We start from the raw sequence: 20309 nt of genomic DNA, 5'->3' as shown, positions 1-20309 counted from the left end.
GCACTTCTGCCCCTGCAGCATTTCTGCAAAGTGACAGTTCTTCACCCCCTGTGTTGCAAAATTCTCCTATTTCCTACTTGTAGACTGAGATGGGGATGAGGACAATGGTTCACCTGCAAAACAGCCAAGTGAGATGAATACATCTGTAAAGCTCGAAAGATTGTCTTTTTGTCTAATTTGGTCCTCGAGCCTTCCTACTCCAACTTCTGCAACTTTTTCCAAACAACCCTGCCAACATGTGGATTTATTTATTTATTTGTTCCATGCTTCAGGTTTTATGAAGAATCGAGCAACGCTGAGCTCTTCAATGACCGAGTGCATGCTCTGACATCCTTTAAGACCCAGGGGGTTAAAGTCCTGAGACAATCTTCAAAGAGTAAACATAGGGGTGGAAGCAGAGGCATTTGGGGCAAATCTTTGCTCTGGGTCCTGTTAGGAAAAAATAATGACAATAATAATATAAAACTGTTTCCTAATTAGTTTTAAGATGACATTTGACCCACTTATGACATCTCCAATTGTCTGATATGGCCAAATGCAAAAAAAAAAAGGAGGAGGGGGTCAAAAATCACATCGACTACCACGATGCTCTTCCCACGTTCCCCTTTCACTGGCTCGGGATGCTGCTGACGAGGTAGGAGAGGTTTCCAGCTCCCTCCGCCTCCACCCCCTGAGGGTCGCCCCCTGTTCTGTAAAGGACGCTCGGGGAGGGGGCTGAGGGGACCGAGGGGGAGCAGCCCCGGGACGCCGCCGGCCCCGGGGCGGCTGCCAGGAAGGTGCCGGGGCCGCCCCCTGTCCCCCCCCCCCCCCCGGCCCCTCCCCGCCCCGCAGCCCGGGGCCGCCGCCGCCGGTCGGGCTCCGCCTGGGCTCCGCGCTCGGCGCCCGGGGCACGGGGCACGGGCAGGGGCCGGGGGAGCTCGGGGCCGGGGGGAGAGGGCACCAGGGGCGAGATGCAGGCGGCGAACGCGGACGTGCTGCTGGATCTGGAAGAGGAGGAGGCGGAGGAGGAGGAGGAAGAAGAGGTGGATGGGGAGACCGGTGAGTAGCGGGGAGACACCGGCACGGAGGGGTGTTCAGTGCTGCTGCGAGGGTCTGCGGGGGTGGCCTTGTCCCAGAGCTCACCTTCTGCTGTTCCCGGAGTGAAGACCCGAGCTGTCTGTCCGGGCGGGTGGCGTTTGTCCCAGCGGGCGGGTGGCCGAGGCGCTCCGGTCACCCCCTCTGGGAGCATCGGCACCCGGCAGCCCGACTCTTTCCCTGCCTGGGGAGGGAAGGGCACCGGGGGGCAGGGGGAAGGCTGCTGGAATTGGGCACCCGAGGACTGGCCCCGAGAGCTGAGAGCAGCCTCCCCCGTAGCCCGGGTGCATGGCATCCTTGGAAAATGGGAGGAATGCTCCTGTGCTGCTCGCCCCGTGCTCCGAGCATCCTCCTAGCCCGATCCCGTTGTTGGCGTCAGCCTCAAGGGCCAGTAGCTCGCCGGCCCCGCACCACTAGACTTGGTTGGAGAGCCAAGCGAGGAGGGGGAAATGACGGGAAATAAAAGATAATGAAGGGAGAAAACTGGCAGAGCACAGAAAGACGGTAATTTCACTGGAAAAAAGTGCGTGTTGGGTCTGCCAGAGATGCAGACCATAAAAAGACCAGAGGGTTTTCCTTTCAAAGACAGTGTCTGTTGGTCTTGTCCGGACAGAAGCAGCCCGGGACAATTACTGTTGTATTTGTTGGGGGGATGAATTCTGGTAAAGTATTTCCAGAAAAACAGCCCCAAAGTGGCTGGTGCTTGGCTGGTTCAAACTGAAAGGTCTATTCATTCCAGTAAAGGCACCCTGATTCACTTCAGTTCAAAAGCTGTTTTCAGCTGCAAGACCCAAGAAGTCTTTTATTTCCTCTTGTTAGAATAGGTCTAACAAACAAGGAATGCAGGCAAATGTCTGTTAGACAAGTGTGTAGAACACAGGTTTGTATACACAAATGTTATCAGATGGAAAGAAGTCCTACTCATTATGGTTCAAAATGTGCAGAATTTTGGTAAGTTTTGAATACGGGGGCTGAATTTCTGCATTTGTCAAAAGTCCTAGTGACGTGAACTCTCTGGTACTCGTGCTGCCTTCAAATATTGATCCTTGGCGATGGCCAGCACAGCTTACCTCAGTTATTCAGTTAATTTAGTCCAAAGTGTACAAAGTTTGAGCCTCACCCAGTGCCTGTGGAAACCAGGGAATGGCTTTTGTCCAGCATCAATAGCCTTTGTTTCAGATGCTGTGGGAGTATCCATGGCTTTATAGTAACAGTCCAAAGACAAATTCAGTTTTCCATATGAAGTGAGGCAGAGGAATTGTTTGACTCCACTCCCCTAATTAAAGAAAGGGTGGATCGGTGCTGCAATGCATTAATCAACACATGCCTTTTCCTTTCCATTCTTCACCCCAGAGAACAACTGAATTGTTTCCTACTCATGACTCAAATTTGGGGTTAGTTCAGCTCCCAAAGCCAGCAAGTCATGAGCTGCATATTCTGCTTGCAGGATGCAGCACTTTGGAAGAACATAAAATGTGGTAAAATTAAATAAAAATTGAGCACTGGTGATTTCCTAAGTTGCTATGCAAAGGAATTTCAGTGCACAGCTCATTTGCTATTTTGCCTTGTAAAATGTATGAGTAACTGTCTCGAGGTTTTTACACCAGGTATAATTAGAGGAGAGATAGTTTATTAGCCTGAGAAGCTCGTCGATTGCCCATTTCCTCCAGTTTTATGGTACCACTTGCATCTGCATTTTTACCAAGAAAGTAATCCCTGCTTTACTAAGTAAGCAGGACTTCTGAGCTCTTTCCATTTCTACTCAAGATCAGCCCAAAGTGTGCACACCTCATCAAGAAAACATTACCATGGCATATCCAAGTTTGTAGTCACGGCACACAAAGGGAGTGCTCCAGCTTGTGCTGGCACACAGACGGGTTTGGTTCTCCAGCAAACCATTTGTGCCAGAAGCAGACTTAGGCAGGAGTCCAGATGAAGAACTGGACTCAGGAGTCCAAATCTACCGCAGAGCACCATAACCAGGCTGCCTGCCACTCATTGCTTTGAAACCAATTGTCCAGGCAGACTTTTATTTAAGGAAAGAAATCTTGTCCCCAAATTAGGCTTTTTTGACAAGTTGAAAACCTTTTTTTTTAATTTTTTTATGGTGCTTAAACTTTTTGTTCTGGAGTCAGACTGTTTTCAAGGGGAGTGTTACATTAGTGACACCAATTTGTTTCTGAGATATCTTGTTACCGGGCAGGGATGGTGGGAAGCACATTGAGCTGTGGTTGCCACAGAATTAAAATTCTCCAAACCCATTATTTTCTGCCTAGAAACTGTCAGACAGTTCCATAAACTGTAAAGTTTTTCTTTCCCTGGTGCCAAACCTCATACTACATCTAAATTAGTTTGCTTGTATTTGGGGATTTACAGAGTATCTGAGTGTGCTTTCCAGAAAAACTGACTTCTGAGGACAATATCCAGGGGCATTTGCTCTGACTAACCATGGTACACAAAATGCTTTTCTGTTTATTGAGATACATTAGCATCTTACTCACAGTTTTTTGTCTTTTTTATTTTTTTCTCATATATAACTTGTAGCTGTTCTTTAATCTCGCATATACAGTATCTTTTCCTGCCTTTTGAAACTAACCAAGTAACCAAGATACATTGTAGAGGTGGCCAAGAAATGGATGTTCATGTTAACCTTTTCCTCATCATGCAGTCTAGATGATGTGTTGATGGGGATTCCAGCTCTTTTTTCTGTAAAGTATTTCATGCTGTTTTCCAGCACAAACTTTTTTACCAACTCCAGTGAAAATGTACAACAGTAGTGGCTTATCCAAGCAGCAGCATATGTGGAATTACAGCATCAGATCATCTGTGAGGAGGCATTCTTCTCCAGCTTCTTCCAGTTTCGTGCAGCCTGCTATACAATGGGAACCCTGTCCTAGGGGCTGATGTTGTAACACAGATGGTGAAAAGCAGGCACAGCTATTCTTCACCTCATTACTTTTGCTCACTCTTCTGTTCTCTGCTCCTCATGGCATATATATTTTATTATTCTGTCTGTTAGAGCTTCTAATTTTTCCTATTCAATAGCTTCATTAACTTGACCTGCATCTCATTTCCACCCTGCAAATATTACTGATATACACTCCAAAATGAATGCACTGACAGTGTTCTACAAATAACTCCAATATTTTCCATCATGATTCTGAAAAATGGTCAATTATTTATAATTTATATATTTAAGTGTCCAAAAGGCAACAGAAAGTCTTAATAGTTGGATTACTCAATTGAAAAATGTGGCACTGTCCTCCAATTTATTAATTGCAATACTCACACAGTGGGAAATTAAAAACTGGTGCAAGGGGTAGATCTGATAATTTTGTAGCATGCAAGGATTGTAAGAGGATTTTTTGAAATGATATTTCTGTTTCTGAAGGGACAGTACCTTCCCTTTTAAACTACCTAACTTATCAAGAAGGACTGCCCCAGTCCACTCTTTCATACCTTGTTTTCTTTTCTTTTCTTTTTTGTCTCTGTTTTATAATCAAACTAAAAGTTACCGGGGCACTTTCAGTCTTCCACCATCCTAAAGAAGACTGTGAGTTGGATATGTCTCATGAGCTGAAAATCAGGAATTTCTGCTCCCTAATTCAGTGCTCTGTTTACAACACAGAAGAAGGTAGAAATGTGATGTCAGGCAACTCTGTATGCACAAGTTTGATTTCAGTCTTTTGTTTTGTTTTTTTTTGTTTTGTACTGCTGAGAGCAGAACTTCTTGTACTCGTGCATCTAGGAGATGAAGAACATGAATAAGTAGGAACATCATCTCCGTAGCTGTAGGCACATCAACACTTGGTCTACCATTTTTTGTCACTTGCTATTGAGTCAGTAGTAGGATCTTCATTGTGAACTGAAACATTATTACACTATACCACGTAGAAATCAAGGAGATGCTAGCCTTGATAATGGTCAAAATTTAAACTACTTTTCACGCCTCCCTGTCCTACCTCATATTTCTGTTGCCCTAAAGGTTTACATACATTTCATTCTCTCTTCATACTTCAGTCATCTCATTTTCTGACTTTCCACCCACTGCACTTTGCTGAATCCCAGCTACACTGGATCACAGCTGGGTCACAGAGTATGGCTGTATTTGAGCCGTACACTGTGGGAACCACTCACTTAAATTTTGATGTAATGATTTTTCTACAAAACTACTGAAAAAACACATAAATATTTAACCACAATATAATTACTGTTTTGTAGCTATTTATAATTCATAAACTCTGGAGGAGATCAGAATATTTCAAGAAACAGGAAATTATGGGTCTGATAAAATTCACAAACTCACCAGATATTGCTCCTTTTCAAGTTTTTCTACCTTAACAGAATTCCCAGTTGTCCATTAGAAACTTCCTGTACATTGAGAGTATTTTTGCAAGATCCTGTGTCTCAGTTTTCAGCTGAACATGTGAGTGCAGCTTACAGATAAGTCTGCAGTCTGTAGGACAGATTTGTTATCTGCCATATCACAGGCAACTCCTTAAAGTGTTCATAGAATCACAGAACAGTTTGAGTTAGAAGAGACCTTAAAGATCATGCAGTTCCAACCCCCCAGCCATGGGCATGGATGCCACCAGTGGATCAAAAACAAAGTTTTACCTTTATTTACACAGCAGTCCATGAGTTCTTTTAAAAGTAAAAACTCATTAAAACTTGTTTAATTAATATATAGGGCTTTTGTTACATGGTGCAGAACTCTTGACCAGCAATTCCATAGCGTTACAGTTATTGGAAGTAATGTACTCAAAAACTCACAAAAAAATGTACTAATATCACATGATTTGCAACTTACGCAGTATATCAATTTTTGCACCCCAGATTTCAATGCAGTTGTTATCATTTAAATCCCCTCATCTTAGTATTTCTTGGTACCTATCATTTCCTAGGAAACCTGTGTTGCATGCTGTGGAATTAAGGTCTGCTTTGCCACTAGATGTGTGGTGAATGCCAAGGGGAACTGATATTAAAGCTCTCTGTCATGCTAGGGAAAAAAAATAAAAAAAAAAAAAAAATAAACAAACAAAAAAAAGATGATTTTGTATGATAAAAATTACATGTAGTAAATTAAATAGTCTTCGTAATGCCTTCCAATGCCTTCCAGTTCATCCCTTGAAAAGAATTTTTTTGTTTGTTTGTTTGTTTATTTTTAGTTTGAAATGGCATAGTCTTGTACCCAACTAAAGAAGTTAAATTTTAAAAAAAGCATTAAACTTGGGATTAACTAGGGAAGGTCGGGGAAAAGGGTTGCTTATTTTTTTAAGTTAGGAACAAGGTAATACAACTGAATATCCTATGCCTACCCTTTTCCAACAAGAGAAGAACTTTGAAAAAGAAAAGCTTGAAAACTTGATGCTTGTAGAGCCCTTGCAGGTGTGTAACAAGATAATACAATTAATAGGACATGAATGTCAAGGCGGAGAGGCATGGAAGAATGGTGCGGTAGTTTTGGGTTGTTTATAGTTCTTATACTCGGAAAACTAATGTGAGACAGAATCATGCACAAGTGCTGAGCTCTGTATCCTAATGAATAGAAAAAATCATGTATTCTTCTACTGGGCTGTCATTATTGCTTTTAGTGCTTGTCTGTGGCATTCTCCTACATAACAATGTGTGAAGTATTTCCCTATGGAATAGATATACTATTTAACTAAAATTTGATTTATATTTTTAATCTAAAAGCAAACAAACAACAACAAAAATCATGGGCCTAATATCACTTGTAACTTTTTATTGGACTTTTGATTCAAATCCAGGCCTCACTGTGAATGTAGGTAGAAAAGTTTTCCCACTGGACAGAGCATGTGTTCATCTGCTGAATCAGCTGAGATGCAAGCCCATAAGGACACTGTTAACATTTTGTGTTAGAATTCAGGTTTGATGAATCTGAAAGTTGAAATGGAAGCCTTAGGCTGTAAAGCCATAAACAAGTCAAGCCAGCATAAATTGGCTTGGCTACCATAAGAAGTATTCCCCTCTAAACCACCTGACAGTGCCGCCTTAAGTGTTCATGGCTCTTTGGCCTTCTAATTCACCGGCTGTATTATTGGCAGCATGGTGGCAATACAAACCTGGAGACAAGTACACAGTGCCCTTTACTGTCTTATTGCCATGATCTTCTGTGAGAAATGAAAACTGGCTGTCATGGTAATTGCCATCAAACAAAGAATTTTGTTTGATAATAAATCTAAGAAAGCAAACCTCTGAATGTATAATCCTTTGTCTTCTCCACCTTTAAATAACATTTTACTCAGGCATCCCACATCTATCTGAAGGCTTCATGAGGGGATGAGGGTAAAAAAAAAAATTACATTTTTGTTAGCATCAGGCAGCCTGGCACATATTCTTCAATTGCATGATACCATCAAATGTGAGAATGATCCCTTTTTCCCATTGATAGCTTGCATGCATCAGAGCAGCTTCCTTTTCACAAGCCTTTCAGTTCCAAACATTATCAATACAGATGGCCCATTTCCTGTGCAGTAATTGATCAGATGAAGGTCATAATACTACTGCATGCAAAATAGGCAGAGCCTTGTTATTTTTGTCGATGAAAATAGCCATATTAATAAAATATGTATGTTATGTTTGTAAAAGGGTAAGATTCAGACCAGCATGGACGCTGTTAGTAGGAAGAAACAAGAAAATCAAATGGTTTTGGAAGGAGACCACATTTAACATCTTTAATTAATACCGGATTCAGACTGGAAATTTAACAAAAATATTTTAAAACACAAACCAACTGAACTTTAAGCAGTGCAGTTACAAGTCTGCTGGAGCATAAACATTCTTCTTTAATTGATTTTATGCCTCATGTGGTAGAAACTGCAGCTTAGTTTCAAAGTATTGTGTAAAGACTAAATAAGACTGAACCTTTTACTTTGGTGTTTACATTAAATAACTTCCAGCTAAAACACTAATCATCAATATTTGTTAGACATGACTGAAAATCAAAGTTTTTTAGTAACAGCCAACAATCTTTGCTTTTTTTTTTTTTTTTTTTTTTTTTCTTATGTATTTCCCCTGACCCCATTAATCTAGTTAGTCAGGTTCTTCAGCATTTTTAGATGTGATTTATCACAGGACATTAAATATTTGCATAGGAGACTGCTTATAGTAAAGCCGCCAGAAGGAAGCACTGTGCCAGTGCACTTCTGCAGAAAGCAGCTACCACTTCTTTTATATTCAAGTGCTGTTTGGGGCCAGCTGCTACAGCAGGTTTATGGTCTCATACCTGAAGTGTTCAGAGTGTTCCCGTCCTGTGGGCTTGTAGCTTGGGTGGATCTTTTGCAAAGGCAAAAGACATTCAGTGTCTCAGGGACATCTTGGGTTTTGTCCCTCTGCTACAGCAGACACATATGACTGCAGGTGCTACTACTTGGGAAACTGCAGGCAGATTAATCTTCTCTGGGTGGGGAATAGGAGAAATAGAAAGAGGGGGGAATAAGAAGCACTTGTATTATAACACACTCTGTCTCCTATGTTGTAGGGGGGTTGGAGTGTATGAATTTTGATCAGGGGAAGTGGATGAGATTAATGACTTCAGTGGGTGCAATGCGGAGGGTTCTTTCCTTCCTCTGTGGGCAGGATGTTTAACTAAGAACATTTCATATGAATTATAAATCACAGTGGAAGGTACAAGAGACAATTATAAAATGTCAGTGTAGCAGCTAAGGATGCTAGGAACTGGTTCTAGGAGTCAAAGGACACACTTCTGTGGTCTGGCACAGTGGAGGAGTAAAAGAACCATGTCCTGACTAGAGAAGTGGAGTGGGTTGCTGTCAATAGAGGGAGCCTCAGATAAACACCAAATACCAGAATTTATATCAATGGAAGAAATCCTGGAACACAGACAAGGGTCTTGGCTGAAGAGTGCACTAAAATAAGGAGTGTTGAAGAGATGGGAGGAGGTAGTTCTGAGTAAGGAGATGGAAATAAAGGCCATCCACTGAGACTGAGGTATAGACTGAAGGGAAACAACAACAACAACAACAACAACAACAACAACAACAAAAAAGAGAGAGAGAGAGAGAGAGAGAGAGTGAGAAAACAGTAAAAGGGAAAGAAGAAGAACTGGGTATTCCTAAGAGTAAAACCCACCAACGCAACTTCACCTATGTATATGTATGTTCCTATGTAAGGAACTCATGAGCAATGGCATAAAGATTCTTCAAAGTCAGTTCATCAGAAAATAAACTGCAGCATGGGGCTAAGGTAATATACCATTGTGTGGTAGTGAATTGAAATAATTCATCTGTGGCATTTTCAAACATATTTTTAATATATAGTAAAAATCACAATGTGTCTGTAGGCAATTCATCCAGCAAAGAAAATCCTATGTTTATACCATTAATTATTTACAAAAACAAACAAACAAACAAACAAACAAAACATTGCTGTAGGTTTAGCACTGCAGTTAGAGATAATAACATTTAAGAAAACAAGACTGAGATGATGATCCAGAGGGTTCTAGTGTTGCCAGAGAGTTTTATTAGTTTGCATGTAATATTACTAAAATTATTTGATCTCTCTATATGTTATTTTTCTTATGTTGCCTAATGGAGTTTTTATAGACATTAATGAGCAAGGATCAGGTCAAACAATGCACATTTTACCCTTGTGAGCTGTCCCATTGACTACAGTGGGAATAGCATTATTTTTGTAAATGCTGTTCTTATCAGGGAATGCTGAAGTAGTCCCTAATGAAGGAAATATCTTTATTAAATCTTTCATCATTTCAGTACCTACTGACCCATTCTAGGGAAAATAATTAAATTCATTTAATTATTCTACTGCCTATAAAAGACAAGTAGGAATTTGCACAAAAGGACAGCTTAATCTATAAACTGATGGCTGTGCTTAAGACAAAGAGCCCAGCAAAAACTTCTATAATATTTGTTAAGACTTAAACAACTGATATATTTAAAAATAAATAAATAAATAAAATAAAATAAAAAGTGAAGAAATCAATATGACCTGAAGAATAAATGACTCAATGCTTAATTTTACATTTTGGTTGTTGGTGGTTTTTTTTTGTTTGTTTGTTTTGTTTTGTTTGTTTATTTGTTATTTGTTTGTTTTAATATATTCATTACTGCTAATAAAATGACAAGAGAGAAAGCTTCAGTTGCAACACTGTTCAGCCAAATGGAGCTCCGGATATTTTTGTAAGGTTATTGATGTTTGCAACAAAAGCAAAACTCTCCTTTAGACCTCTCCTTCACAGAAGAAGGTTTTTAAGTGGAAGTTGGTTATTAAGCATGATGCAGTTGGTTAGATAATATATATATATATATATATATATATATATATATATATATATATATATATATATATATATATATGAGGAGTCCCTCAACTGGTAAATCTACAAAATATTTTCTGATTAGGAAAACCAAAGTAGGCAGTGTCTTTCTAGTCTCCATGTGCATCACTGGGAGCACTTACAGACATGAACCTGCACACCTGCACACACAATGCTCAAAAATTCTCATAGGTTCAGCCCTTGAACATAATATTTTCATAATCAAATTAAATAAAAGTATCTTTTTGGGACCCTCCTGGATATACAGTGTATAACAGCTGAGTACAAGAAATACTTCAAAGCAAACACTGAGAAACTCGTTACAGAAATTCAAATATATCTCTTCTGAGACATGTAAATTTGAGAGCAAGGGATATGATTTTATAAATATACTTCAAACTTCAAATTCCATGTTAGGTAATTCATTGATCCACAGACACTTAAGTCTAACCAAACAACTATTTGCAATTACAATTTGGTTAATCATTTCACTTCCCAATGAGAAAGTCCCACAGCTGCCTGGGGGCTTGGCATTGGTGACAAACACCAAGGGATCTTCTCTGCTGCTAAAAAAGATGTGTTTGTAGCTTGGGACAACTCCTGTGCATGGGTCACCCTCCTGTAAAACACACTGAAGGCAAGGTACACTAGTTTTCCATGTAGCTGGACAGTCATTTGACAGTATTCTTGGGGTTGATCTTGGCAAGTCTGTTGCATGGCAAAAGCAGCTTATTTATTTTTATATACTTCCTGCCTAAGGACAGCTGGTTTGGTTTAGTTGCTCTGGAATTAAAAATAAAATAAAAGTAATTAAATTTTAAAAATACACCACTTTACATTATTTTAAGAAATGAAGAAAAGACGTTCAGGCTGTAGAAGGTGCAGGTGTAGTTGTGGAATAATGTACTTCAGCTCTGGAGCAGGTGAAAAACAACTTATCATACTGTTGACCAGAGGGTTAGTTATACTACCACTGCTAGTCACAGTCCTTCAGAAAATCGGTGTTCAGAAATACGTTTGTTAGGCCAGGTCTGGGCACATGTGGTCTAGACAGAGAAGTCTTACCTGCTTACAACAGCTTACACCACTTCTTGTTTTTATCCTTTGTACCTCTTACAATATGTATATTTTAAATATACCTGTTTAAACCTGTACAGATGTCTGACATATAATCCAGTATTTTGGTTTAACAGAGCTGAGTTAAACTAGATTTCATTAACTGCTCATCTGAAATGTTTTGGGTAAAGAAAACACCCATAACCAGTAATATTTGATGATGTTTGGACCCAAGTCGTGCAGCACTACTGGTAGGTGTTACATTGCCAAAATTTCCTTTACTCAGCCCATGGTAGGAATCCTGATTTTTTACAGATTTCCATGCAGTTTGCTCACACAACAGCATAAGCTTCTGGAGCAGCAGGCTGCTGTTCATCCCTGTGCACCAGCCTGTGTAGGGACATATGACAAGTCTGTTACACAAACATGAGAACAACACTTTTGAGTTAAGTGGAACTGTCAACATCCATAAAGTTATTTAAGTGTGTAAATGCTGCAGTCTCAACCCCTAGAGACCATATATTACTATTCAGAGTGTTGGTTTTTATTTCAGTGGGGTTTTGTTTTTTTTTTTGTTTTTTTTTTTTCTTCCAGTTTTTCCAAAGCTATTCATGATGGAAGTACAAATATCTGTCTAAATAACAGTACTCTGTATTATAGTTGTGGTTGGTGTATCCTATTCTTTCTTTTTGTTCATTTCTCTGAATGGAGGAGAGTTTAATTAAATGTTTTGGGGATAGACATTTACCCTGTACTCTAAGACAGAAGTGAAGGTGTCCATCAAGGCATTTCCATGTCTGTCACCGGGTACAGTTCACAGAACAAACCCAGTGACCCTTCTACTCATCAGGATTTTCCCAAAGAACATCTTGCATACAGAAGTAAACTCCAGAGAAATTATCTTTCCTTTCTGGAGGAGACCTTCAGTTCCTTTTTGTCTCCTTCACTATTCTTCTCACCTTTCTGTTCTGGCATCATAGTGCCATTGATTCTCTTGGCCTTTGGAGTGCCAAGCTTGACTCCATATGAACACAAAAGAGAAATGTCCCTCAGACATAAGTCAGAAGTGACATGAGGTGCTCTTGGTGTCCAGCCTGCACAGGCAAAGTGCCAGCCTGCAGAATAGAGAGAGAGGAGAGTCATCCTGTGATTTTATGTTCTAGATCTTTTTTTTTTTTTTTGGGGGGGTGTAGTGGGTTTACATGGCAAGGTTTTGGTAGCAGGGGGCTATAGGGGTGGTTTCTGTGAGAAAGATCTAGAAGCTGCCCCATGTTTGGGAAGGGCCCCATTGTTTTCCAGATCTGAGCCAATAAGCGATGTTGTTTGCGCCTCTGTGAGAGCATATTTAAGACAGCGAAAAAAACGCTGCGCCAGACAGCAGCCAGGAGTGAGAGAACAGCCTTGCAGGTGCCAAGGTCAGTGCAGAAGGATGGGGAGAGGTGCTCCAGGCACCGGAGCAGAAGTCCCCTGTGGCCTGTGGTGAGGACCATGGTGAAGCAGGATGTCCCCCTGCAGCCCATGGAGTACCACAGTGGAGCAGGGTTCCACGCTGCAGCCCGTGGAGGAGACCACGGTGGAGCAGGTGGCCCTGCACTGACGGAGGCTGCCGCCTGTGGAAGACCCCTGCTGGAGTAGATTCCAGGCCAGACCTGTGGCCCGTGGAGAGACCATGCAGGAGCAGGTGACCTGGCAGGAGCTGCTGCCCGTGGGGGACCAAGGTTGGAGCAGTTTTCTCCTGAGGGATGGACCCCGTTGTACGGACCCATATCTGGAGCAGTTCTGGAAGAGCTGCTGCCTGTGGGAAGCCCACGCCGGGTCAGTTCATCAAGGACTGTATCCCGTGGGTGGGACCCCACAGCACAGGGGACGAGAGTGACCGAGAAGGAGCGGCAGAGAAGAAGTGCTGTAGACTGACCATAACCCCCATTCCCCCGTTCCCCTGCGCTGCTCGGGGGGAGGAGGTGGAAGAGGGTGGATGGGGGCGAAGGTGCTTTTGGTTTGCTTTTTCCTTTGTTTTCTCACTTCTCTCTCTTGTTAGTAATAGGCAATAAATCTTACTATCTCCTTATGCCGAGTCTGTTTTGCCCGTTACAATAATTACTGCGTGATTTTCTCGTCCTTATCTCAATCCTTGAGCCCTTTTCACATATTTTCTCCCCATTCCTCTTTGAGGAGGGGGAGTGAGAGAGCGGCTGTGGTGGAGCTCGGCTGCCCACTCGAGCGGAACCACGACAGGGGGGAGGGGGGAATTACATTCTTAGGATAAAGTGTAAATAGACGATTTTTTGTGTTAATTTACTGAATCCTAATTTGCTGTCACTTTCTAGAGATCTCCTTCTTGATATCTTTCTACCAGTTTGCAATTCACTAAAAATCTTTGGAATGAAGTTTATTCTTCTTCAGCCAGAAGTAGGAGTTGACTCAAAATATGGGAGGCGAACTGTTCTGGTTTGTGTTACAGGGATCAGACTGGATGCTACCTTCTTGCCTTACAGCCTATGAGCTGGATTCACACATTTCGAAAGGTCATGTTTATTCCCTTTCCACACAAAAAGTAGACCATGCAGTAAAGTCACTGTGATCTCTTCTTAAAAATAAAACAAAATTTAGCATGGGTACTATCAAGGGATTATGACTAGCCTCTTAACAGGCCAGCATGCACACTTTTGGCCTACTGTTACAATAAGGTGTGTAAGCAGTCTTACCTAAGCTTAAATGAAAGGTAACCATAGAGGCTGCTCACCTGAAAAATGATTTTTTTCTTTCTTCCTCTTTCATGGTTCTAAATAATTAGATTTAAATCTCAGTAGAAATTAGTTTGCTAAGAAAAGTATGGCTGGATCGCTCAGTACTGGTTGTAAGTTCATAAAAATCTTTAATGCTATACAAAAAGAGCAAGCCCTATGGCTTTTCCTAGGTTACTGCCACCTGATGTGTTCATACCATAATAAAACAGTTTAGCAGGACTCTTTAGGCACCAAAGTAAATTGTCTTTCCATGCATTCCAAAGCGTTCTCCCTGTGTTCTCCCACAAACCTTTTTATTCTTTTTCACTTTTCTTTTTTTTTTCTTTTTTTTTTCTCTCCTCTCCTCTCCTCTCCTCTCCTCTCCTCTCCTCTCCTCTCCTCTCCTCTCCTCTCCTCTCCTCTCCTCTCCTCTCCTCTCCTCTCCTCTCCTCTCCTCTCCTCTCCTCTCCTCTCCTCTCCTCTCCTCTCCTCTCCTCTCCTCTCCTCTCCTCTCCTCTCCTCTCCTCTCCTCTCCTCTCCTCTCCTCTCCTCTCCTCTCCTCTCCTCTCCTCTCCTCTCCTCTCCTTTCCTCTCCTTTCCTTTCCTTTCCTTTCCTTTCCTTTCCTTTCCTTTCCTTTCCTTTCCTTTCCTTTCCTTTCCTTTCCTTTCCTTTCCTTTCCTTTCCTTTCCTTTCCTTTCCTTTTTTCCTTTCCAAGATTTTGTGGGATTACACTGCAGTGTAGATGAAAGAGTAGGAAAACAAAAGCATTTCTGTTTGGCTTTTTACTTCTTTTTATTCTTGCTGCTTGGTTTTATTATAACTGAATAGTATCCAAGATTCAAAGCCACTCATCTTTCATCAGCATATTTAGTGTGTAATTCTTACTTCTTTTTGCTTCCTTCTGAGAAAAGCTACCAAAATACATATTTTCTATGTTGTTATCCTACCTGCAAATCAAAAGGAGGCTTGCACATTTAAATTCACTTGCCTTCTTTCCTGACATGTTCTAAGATTGAATTTAATCACTCTATGATGGCCAATATTCTGGGAAGGTGCAACAAGTATTAAAGAAAAACTACAAAGAGCACTTTACACCAGACTATCATGTGTTTACTTTGGTGGGCCTAAAGCTGCCTCCACCACTAGCTCTGAAATATTCACAATGATTTTAGGTGCCCACATTGAAATCTGAAATATGACATTACTCAGTGAGTTATCCTACTATACGTGTTGCTTATAAATAAGCATAAATCTCAAGGTAACTTAACAAGTAGATAACTAATATATGATTAACATCATCGCACATAAAGCACTCACTCAGAAAGTGCTTGCTATCCCCTAGGAAGCACTGTTGATCCTTTTTCTCAGGTATCTATGGCGTCTACCTCAGAGTGTGTAGCACTCTGGTAATTTGGCAACTTGATAATTTGGTAATACATCTCAGATTTCTACTGAGGCACCTCATAGAGTGGAGGGGAATCAAAACTTTTGGGTCTTCACTCTTCAAACTGCCAAGAAGTATAAGAAATAGTTGCAGGTTCAATAGACATAGAAAGAAATACATGAATTAAAAAAACATGAGATCATTTAAAAAGAAAAGCTATTGCTTCTCTCTGATCATGTACTTTGGGAGTTTGACTAAGTCAATGCCCTCATCTTACACTTTGGGACATGGAATGGCTGTTTTGACCCAGAGTATCACTGGCCACTCTTAGGGACTGAAGACTGGCCTAAGTAGACATTTAAGATGATCTATAAGTACAGTCTAGTGTTCTTTTGAGTTCTTGTTATTCTTTGATTTCACAAACATCGTGTTTCTTAAAAAACACTTATCTTGTACAAAACTGGTGGACAGCCTTATAGTCAAAAGGCAAGAACATGAACAGACGGCAAGCTGCTGGAATTTTACTCCATTGTAAAATAAAGTTGAGAAATGGGAGCGTGGGCTCTGTCAAAGACAAACACACACACAAAATTAAAAAAATAAAATAAAATAAAATAAAAACAGGAGCTAGTGTTAAGATCTGTAGCTGAATTACCACAGGCAAGCAGTGATTTTTCTTCTTATGGTGGATAGACAGGACAAATCACAAATCAGGCTCACAAGACAGGTCACAGATCACTAGTCCCAACAAGGGCTGATAATGTTACAAGCTTTTCAAGATAATGCCACCATCAGGCATCCTTCCCGTTAACGCCTCTTTTCTCAGAAATTAATTTAGAAACCTCTGTGTCTTCAAAGTCACAGCTGTCACGTAGCTGTCAGACTTTGCCTAGTTGTAGTTGTTGAGTATCATGAACTGAATTGTCAGCAGAATCCAAAGCTTCGTATTGATAGTGATTGCAATAAGGTAAAATATACTGCTTTGTTTTTCCACCATGGTACTGAATTTACGCTAATTACATTATTCTGAACTGATTTTTAAAACTCAATAAATTTGATACACTAGTTGCTAAGGAAAAGTGTCCATAGTTATTATGATTACTTTTCTTACAGTACACTTTTGAAATTACTCATCAGCGGTGCAGAGTGCTCCTACACAAGGACCACTAATCAAATTGTCTGATTAGGTGAAATTCTAGACTTACAGCAGTTTCTTCATGCCAAATTGCAGTAATAATTGTTCCATCACTTCTGCTCAAGGGAATCTCTCAAATGCTTCAGATATAATTTCATTTCTAAACTGACTGTATAATTAAATAATGCAGTATAGCCAGCAGTAATCTTTCTCCAAATTTAAATGTAAATATTATGGGTTACCAACAGGAGCCATAGCATCCCTAATTGGCTGTGGCTAATTATATATTATGTCTAAAAAATGTTAGCATTAAGGTTGCAAAGTCAAGCACTTACAAGTTAGGCAATGTCAGAATTAACGTTGCCGAGGCAACTTCAGTTTTCCTGCCATTTGTTTGCATGCATGTTACACTTTTTAATTACACAATCATGCTGTTCTTTTATTCTTCTTAAGTCCCCTGCCTCATTCAGTAAACTGGTAGTAAGTGAAGATTTCTTTTTATCTTTCTCATTAAGAGCATGGCTCCAAGCCTTGTTTAACTCAGATTATCCAAGCCTTGCACAGCAAACATATTTTTATTCATCTATTCCTCTGTGTTTCTAGGATGCTTTTGGTGTATCTGAGCATTGTATCCAAAAGAAATGTGAGTGTCAGCTTGCTTAACTTCCCATTTAGGGAGGGCTGGAGTTTAAGCAATCCATATTGGTGATAGGAATGCAGAGTACTTAAGCGATAAGAAGTGAGGAATGTGAAGCATTCACATGAATGAGATCTGCAAAGGAGCGCTAGACTAAGACACACATGCCACCAGCAAGCCTCCCTATGACACATCCATGCAGGTCCATATGAAAATAAATCATTTTCAAGCAAATCTGTACAACCTAGTAGCATCACCATTCTGTTTTTATGTCTGACAAACGTTTATACAAAGTTGCCAAAATGCTATCCAATCACAAGTGTTTTGTGGTGATTTTTATGAAATTGCATTTCCCAGTCTTTCTATTCCAAGTATTCTTGCTCCGTACTTCTGCAGCTGACTTAGTGACAAATGCTCAGGTCTGCTGCAACAGTGCTGAGCTTGCTGGTTGTAGCACCCTGGCCAGTTAGCTCAATAATTCTGCTGGGGAAAGTGAGGCAAAACATTGCTCAAGCAGCTTGCTCAGCATCATGTATACCAGATGCTGAAGCTGGGACATAGGCCATTTCTCCAAGGCTGTGAGCTCTGACAGTCTGATAACCCTTCTGCCTTTCGGTCTTCCTACAGTCTCTATATCCCATCCAAGTTTTGCAAAAACAAGTCTCTAAACAGACAATTCCTCATCCTTGACTAAACCTGGACTCACCCTCACTGCAGCCCCATCTGGCATAAAAAGCGAGATGTGGTCATGAAGAAGAAAGAATAGCAACTTGGGTTTGATAACAAAAATATATTTCCTGTGCTTTAAAATTTAAATTTTAAAATCCATCTTCTGTCATAGATCAGGTGGTATGGTGCACCTTTTACTGTTTACATAGTAAGAAACATGTCTGAACTGGGAAGGCCAGGATCCAGTTCCTTCCTGTGTCTTCTTTATTATAGGCATCACCGATCACAGTCTTGAACCAGCACTATTGCAGTGTTTGTGAGTTTGAGTTTGGAGCCATTGATCTTCTAACTTGACACATTAAGATATAAATTTATTTTTTTAATTTATTAAAAAAAAAAAAAAAAAAAAACCTGAAAACCGGATTCTACCATGTAGCACAGTATCAGCCAAAAATGAATGATTAAACCAAGTGACTTAATTTACTGCAGTTTAGACTTTTAGGTTGTAATAAATAGGTAAGCCGTGTAAAGTTTTTAATCATGTTTTCAAATTATATTTAAAAGGCATCCCAAGAGAAAGGTGTTTGTTTTTTTTTGGTTGGCTGTTTTTTATTATTATTATTTTGTAGATTGGTAGAATAGCTCAGGCAGTAAAAACAGTTTTATTCTGCTTAATAACAATGTTGTGAACTGAGAGGGCATAACCGGGGCTACACCCAGCCCGGTCCCTGGTGACCCAGTGGGGAAATGTCTGCAGTGCATTACAGTCACGTAGGAAGTCTCCTGTTAGCCTGCAGCTGTGGTTCGTTGTTCTGGACCTGACTGTTTTGGTTACTCCCAAATCCTGTTTGAGGTCCCTATGTCCTTTATTTAATTCCAAAGATGCATGCTCATTTCAGCAGGTATATAGCTCAATGCTCATTTTGATTTTTAATTCGCTGTTATATGACTTATTTCTTATCTTATAGATAATTATTGTATACTCAGAATTTGTATTAAGATGCATTTTGTTGGTAAGTAGAGTTAATAAACCATGGAGCAAAACAACATTTAAACATGTTTATTAGTTATATTAGATAAGCCGTGTACATAAGAAGAAAATAAATTCGTAAAACATTTTGCATTCAAATTAATTAAGCAAGGGAAATAATAACTGTAGTTAATGAAATTGAAGGATTAGTTAATGAAATTGATGTATTGATTCTGGTCACTGACGGCCACATGCTGTGTCTTGTATGTGTTTGATATAATTAGGCATAAAACTGTCAGTGTGCTTGGACACTCTTGAGTAAATACCTCAGCAGGAATTTATCTGTAACTTTACATGCCCAACACCTTCTGCAAATCTGTCCATACGCCTTTTGCATGTTTAGAATTAGTGGATCTCATTCTCTGCTACCTGGAGAAAGAGAGAAAGAGAGAAAGAAAGAGAGAGAGAGAGAAAGAGAGAGAGAGAGAAAGAGAGAAAGAGAAAGAAAGAGAGAAAGAAAAAGAAAGAAAGAAAGAAAGAAAGAAAGAAAGAAAGAAAGAAAGAAAGAAAGAAAGAAAGAAAGAAAGAAAGAAAGAAAGAAAGAAAGAAAGAAAGAAAGAAAGAAAAAGAAAGAGAGAGAAAAAAATCCCATTATTCTTGATCACATTTTTAGACTTTGACAGATTAAGTAGATTAAGTAGAATAATTCTCAGTAGAATTCAGTAGAATTTCTCTCAGAATTTTCAAATACAACTAAAAATTATAGTTCTCTGTAAGGTGGTGCCACTTCACTCAGTGACCCAGGTGATCCTTTATGTGTTATGTACTTAATGGGATTGAGGTTGTTATTTTTCTTAACCCTAGAGACTGGAAGAATTTGCAGTTTGGGCAGCAGAAATAATAATATTTGCACTATTGTTAAAAATGAAGGAAATAAAGTATGTGCATATGGGTGTTTCAGTATATGACAATGTGACATAGTTAGAGTACAGCATAAAATAGACTCATTTAACAGCCAACGTTACTGCAGTTTCCTACCCGACTCCCTACACAATTAAAACAAAAAGCTCCTAACTGGAAAAAAAAAAATAGGACATGTTGCATAGTTTTATTACGGTTGAGTCATTTAACGGATTATTAAAAGGTGGAAGGTGGTAAGTGGAAGAGATGGATTCGAGCCCATATTCCAACCTGAAAATAATGCATGGAAAGATTATCACTCTGAAGCATTCTGGCAGTTTATTCCATTACTTTATATTCTGACAAAGCTAGCTTGCTATTTGACATGTCTACAACCAGTACATGGAGAAAAAATATACCAAATCTCATTTAAAATTA

At 40.0% G+C, this 20309-nt stretch overlaps 1 protein-coding gene across 2 annotated transcripts in view; it reads left to right on the top strand.

Annotated features, from left to right (window-relative positions):
* Window positions 1-945: 945 nt before the first annotated feature.
* Window positions 946-20309, top strand: part of ANO6 (anoctamin 6) — a 75402-nt gene continuing 56038 nt past the window's right edge. For both annotated transcript variants that reach the window (XM_082772802.1, XM_082772801.1), the window contains exon 1: window positions 946-1038. In XM_082772802.1, the coding sequence (XP_082628928.1) occupies window positions 951-1038 (88 nt within the window). In that variant the 5' untranslated portion in view covers window positions 946-950. The remainder of the gene's footprint in view (window positions 1039-20309) is intronic.

Source organism: Aythya marila, assembly GCF_965140915.1.
Source record: "Aythya marila genome assembly, chromosome: 1".
Lineage (NCBI taxonomy): Eukaryota > Metazoa > Chordata > Aves > Anseriformes > Anatidae > Aythya > Aythya marila.
This window is presented reverse-complemented; position numbering and strand designations above follow the sequence as displayed.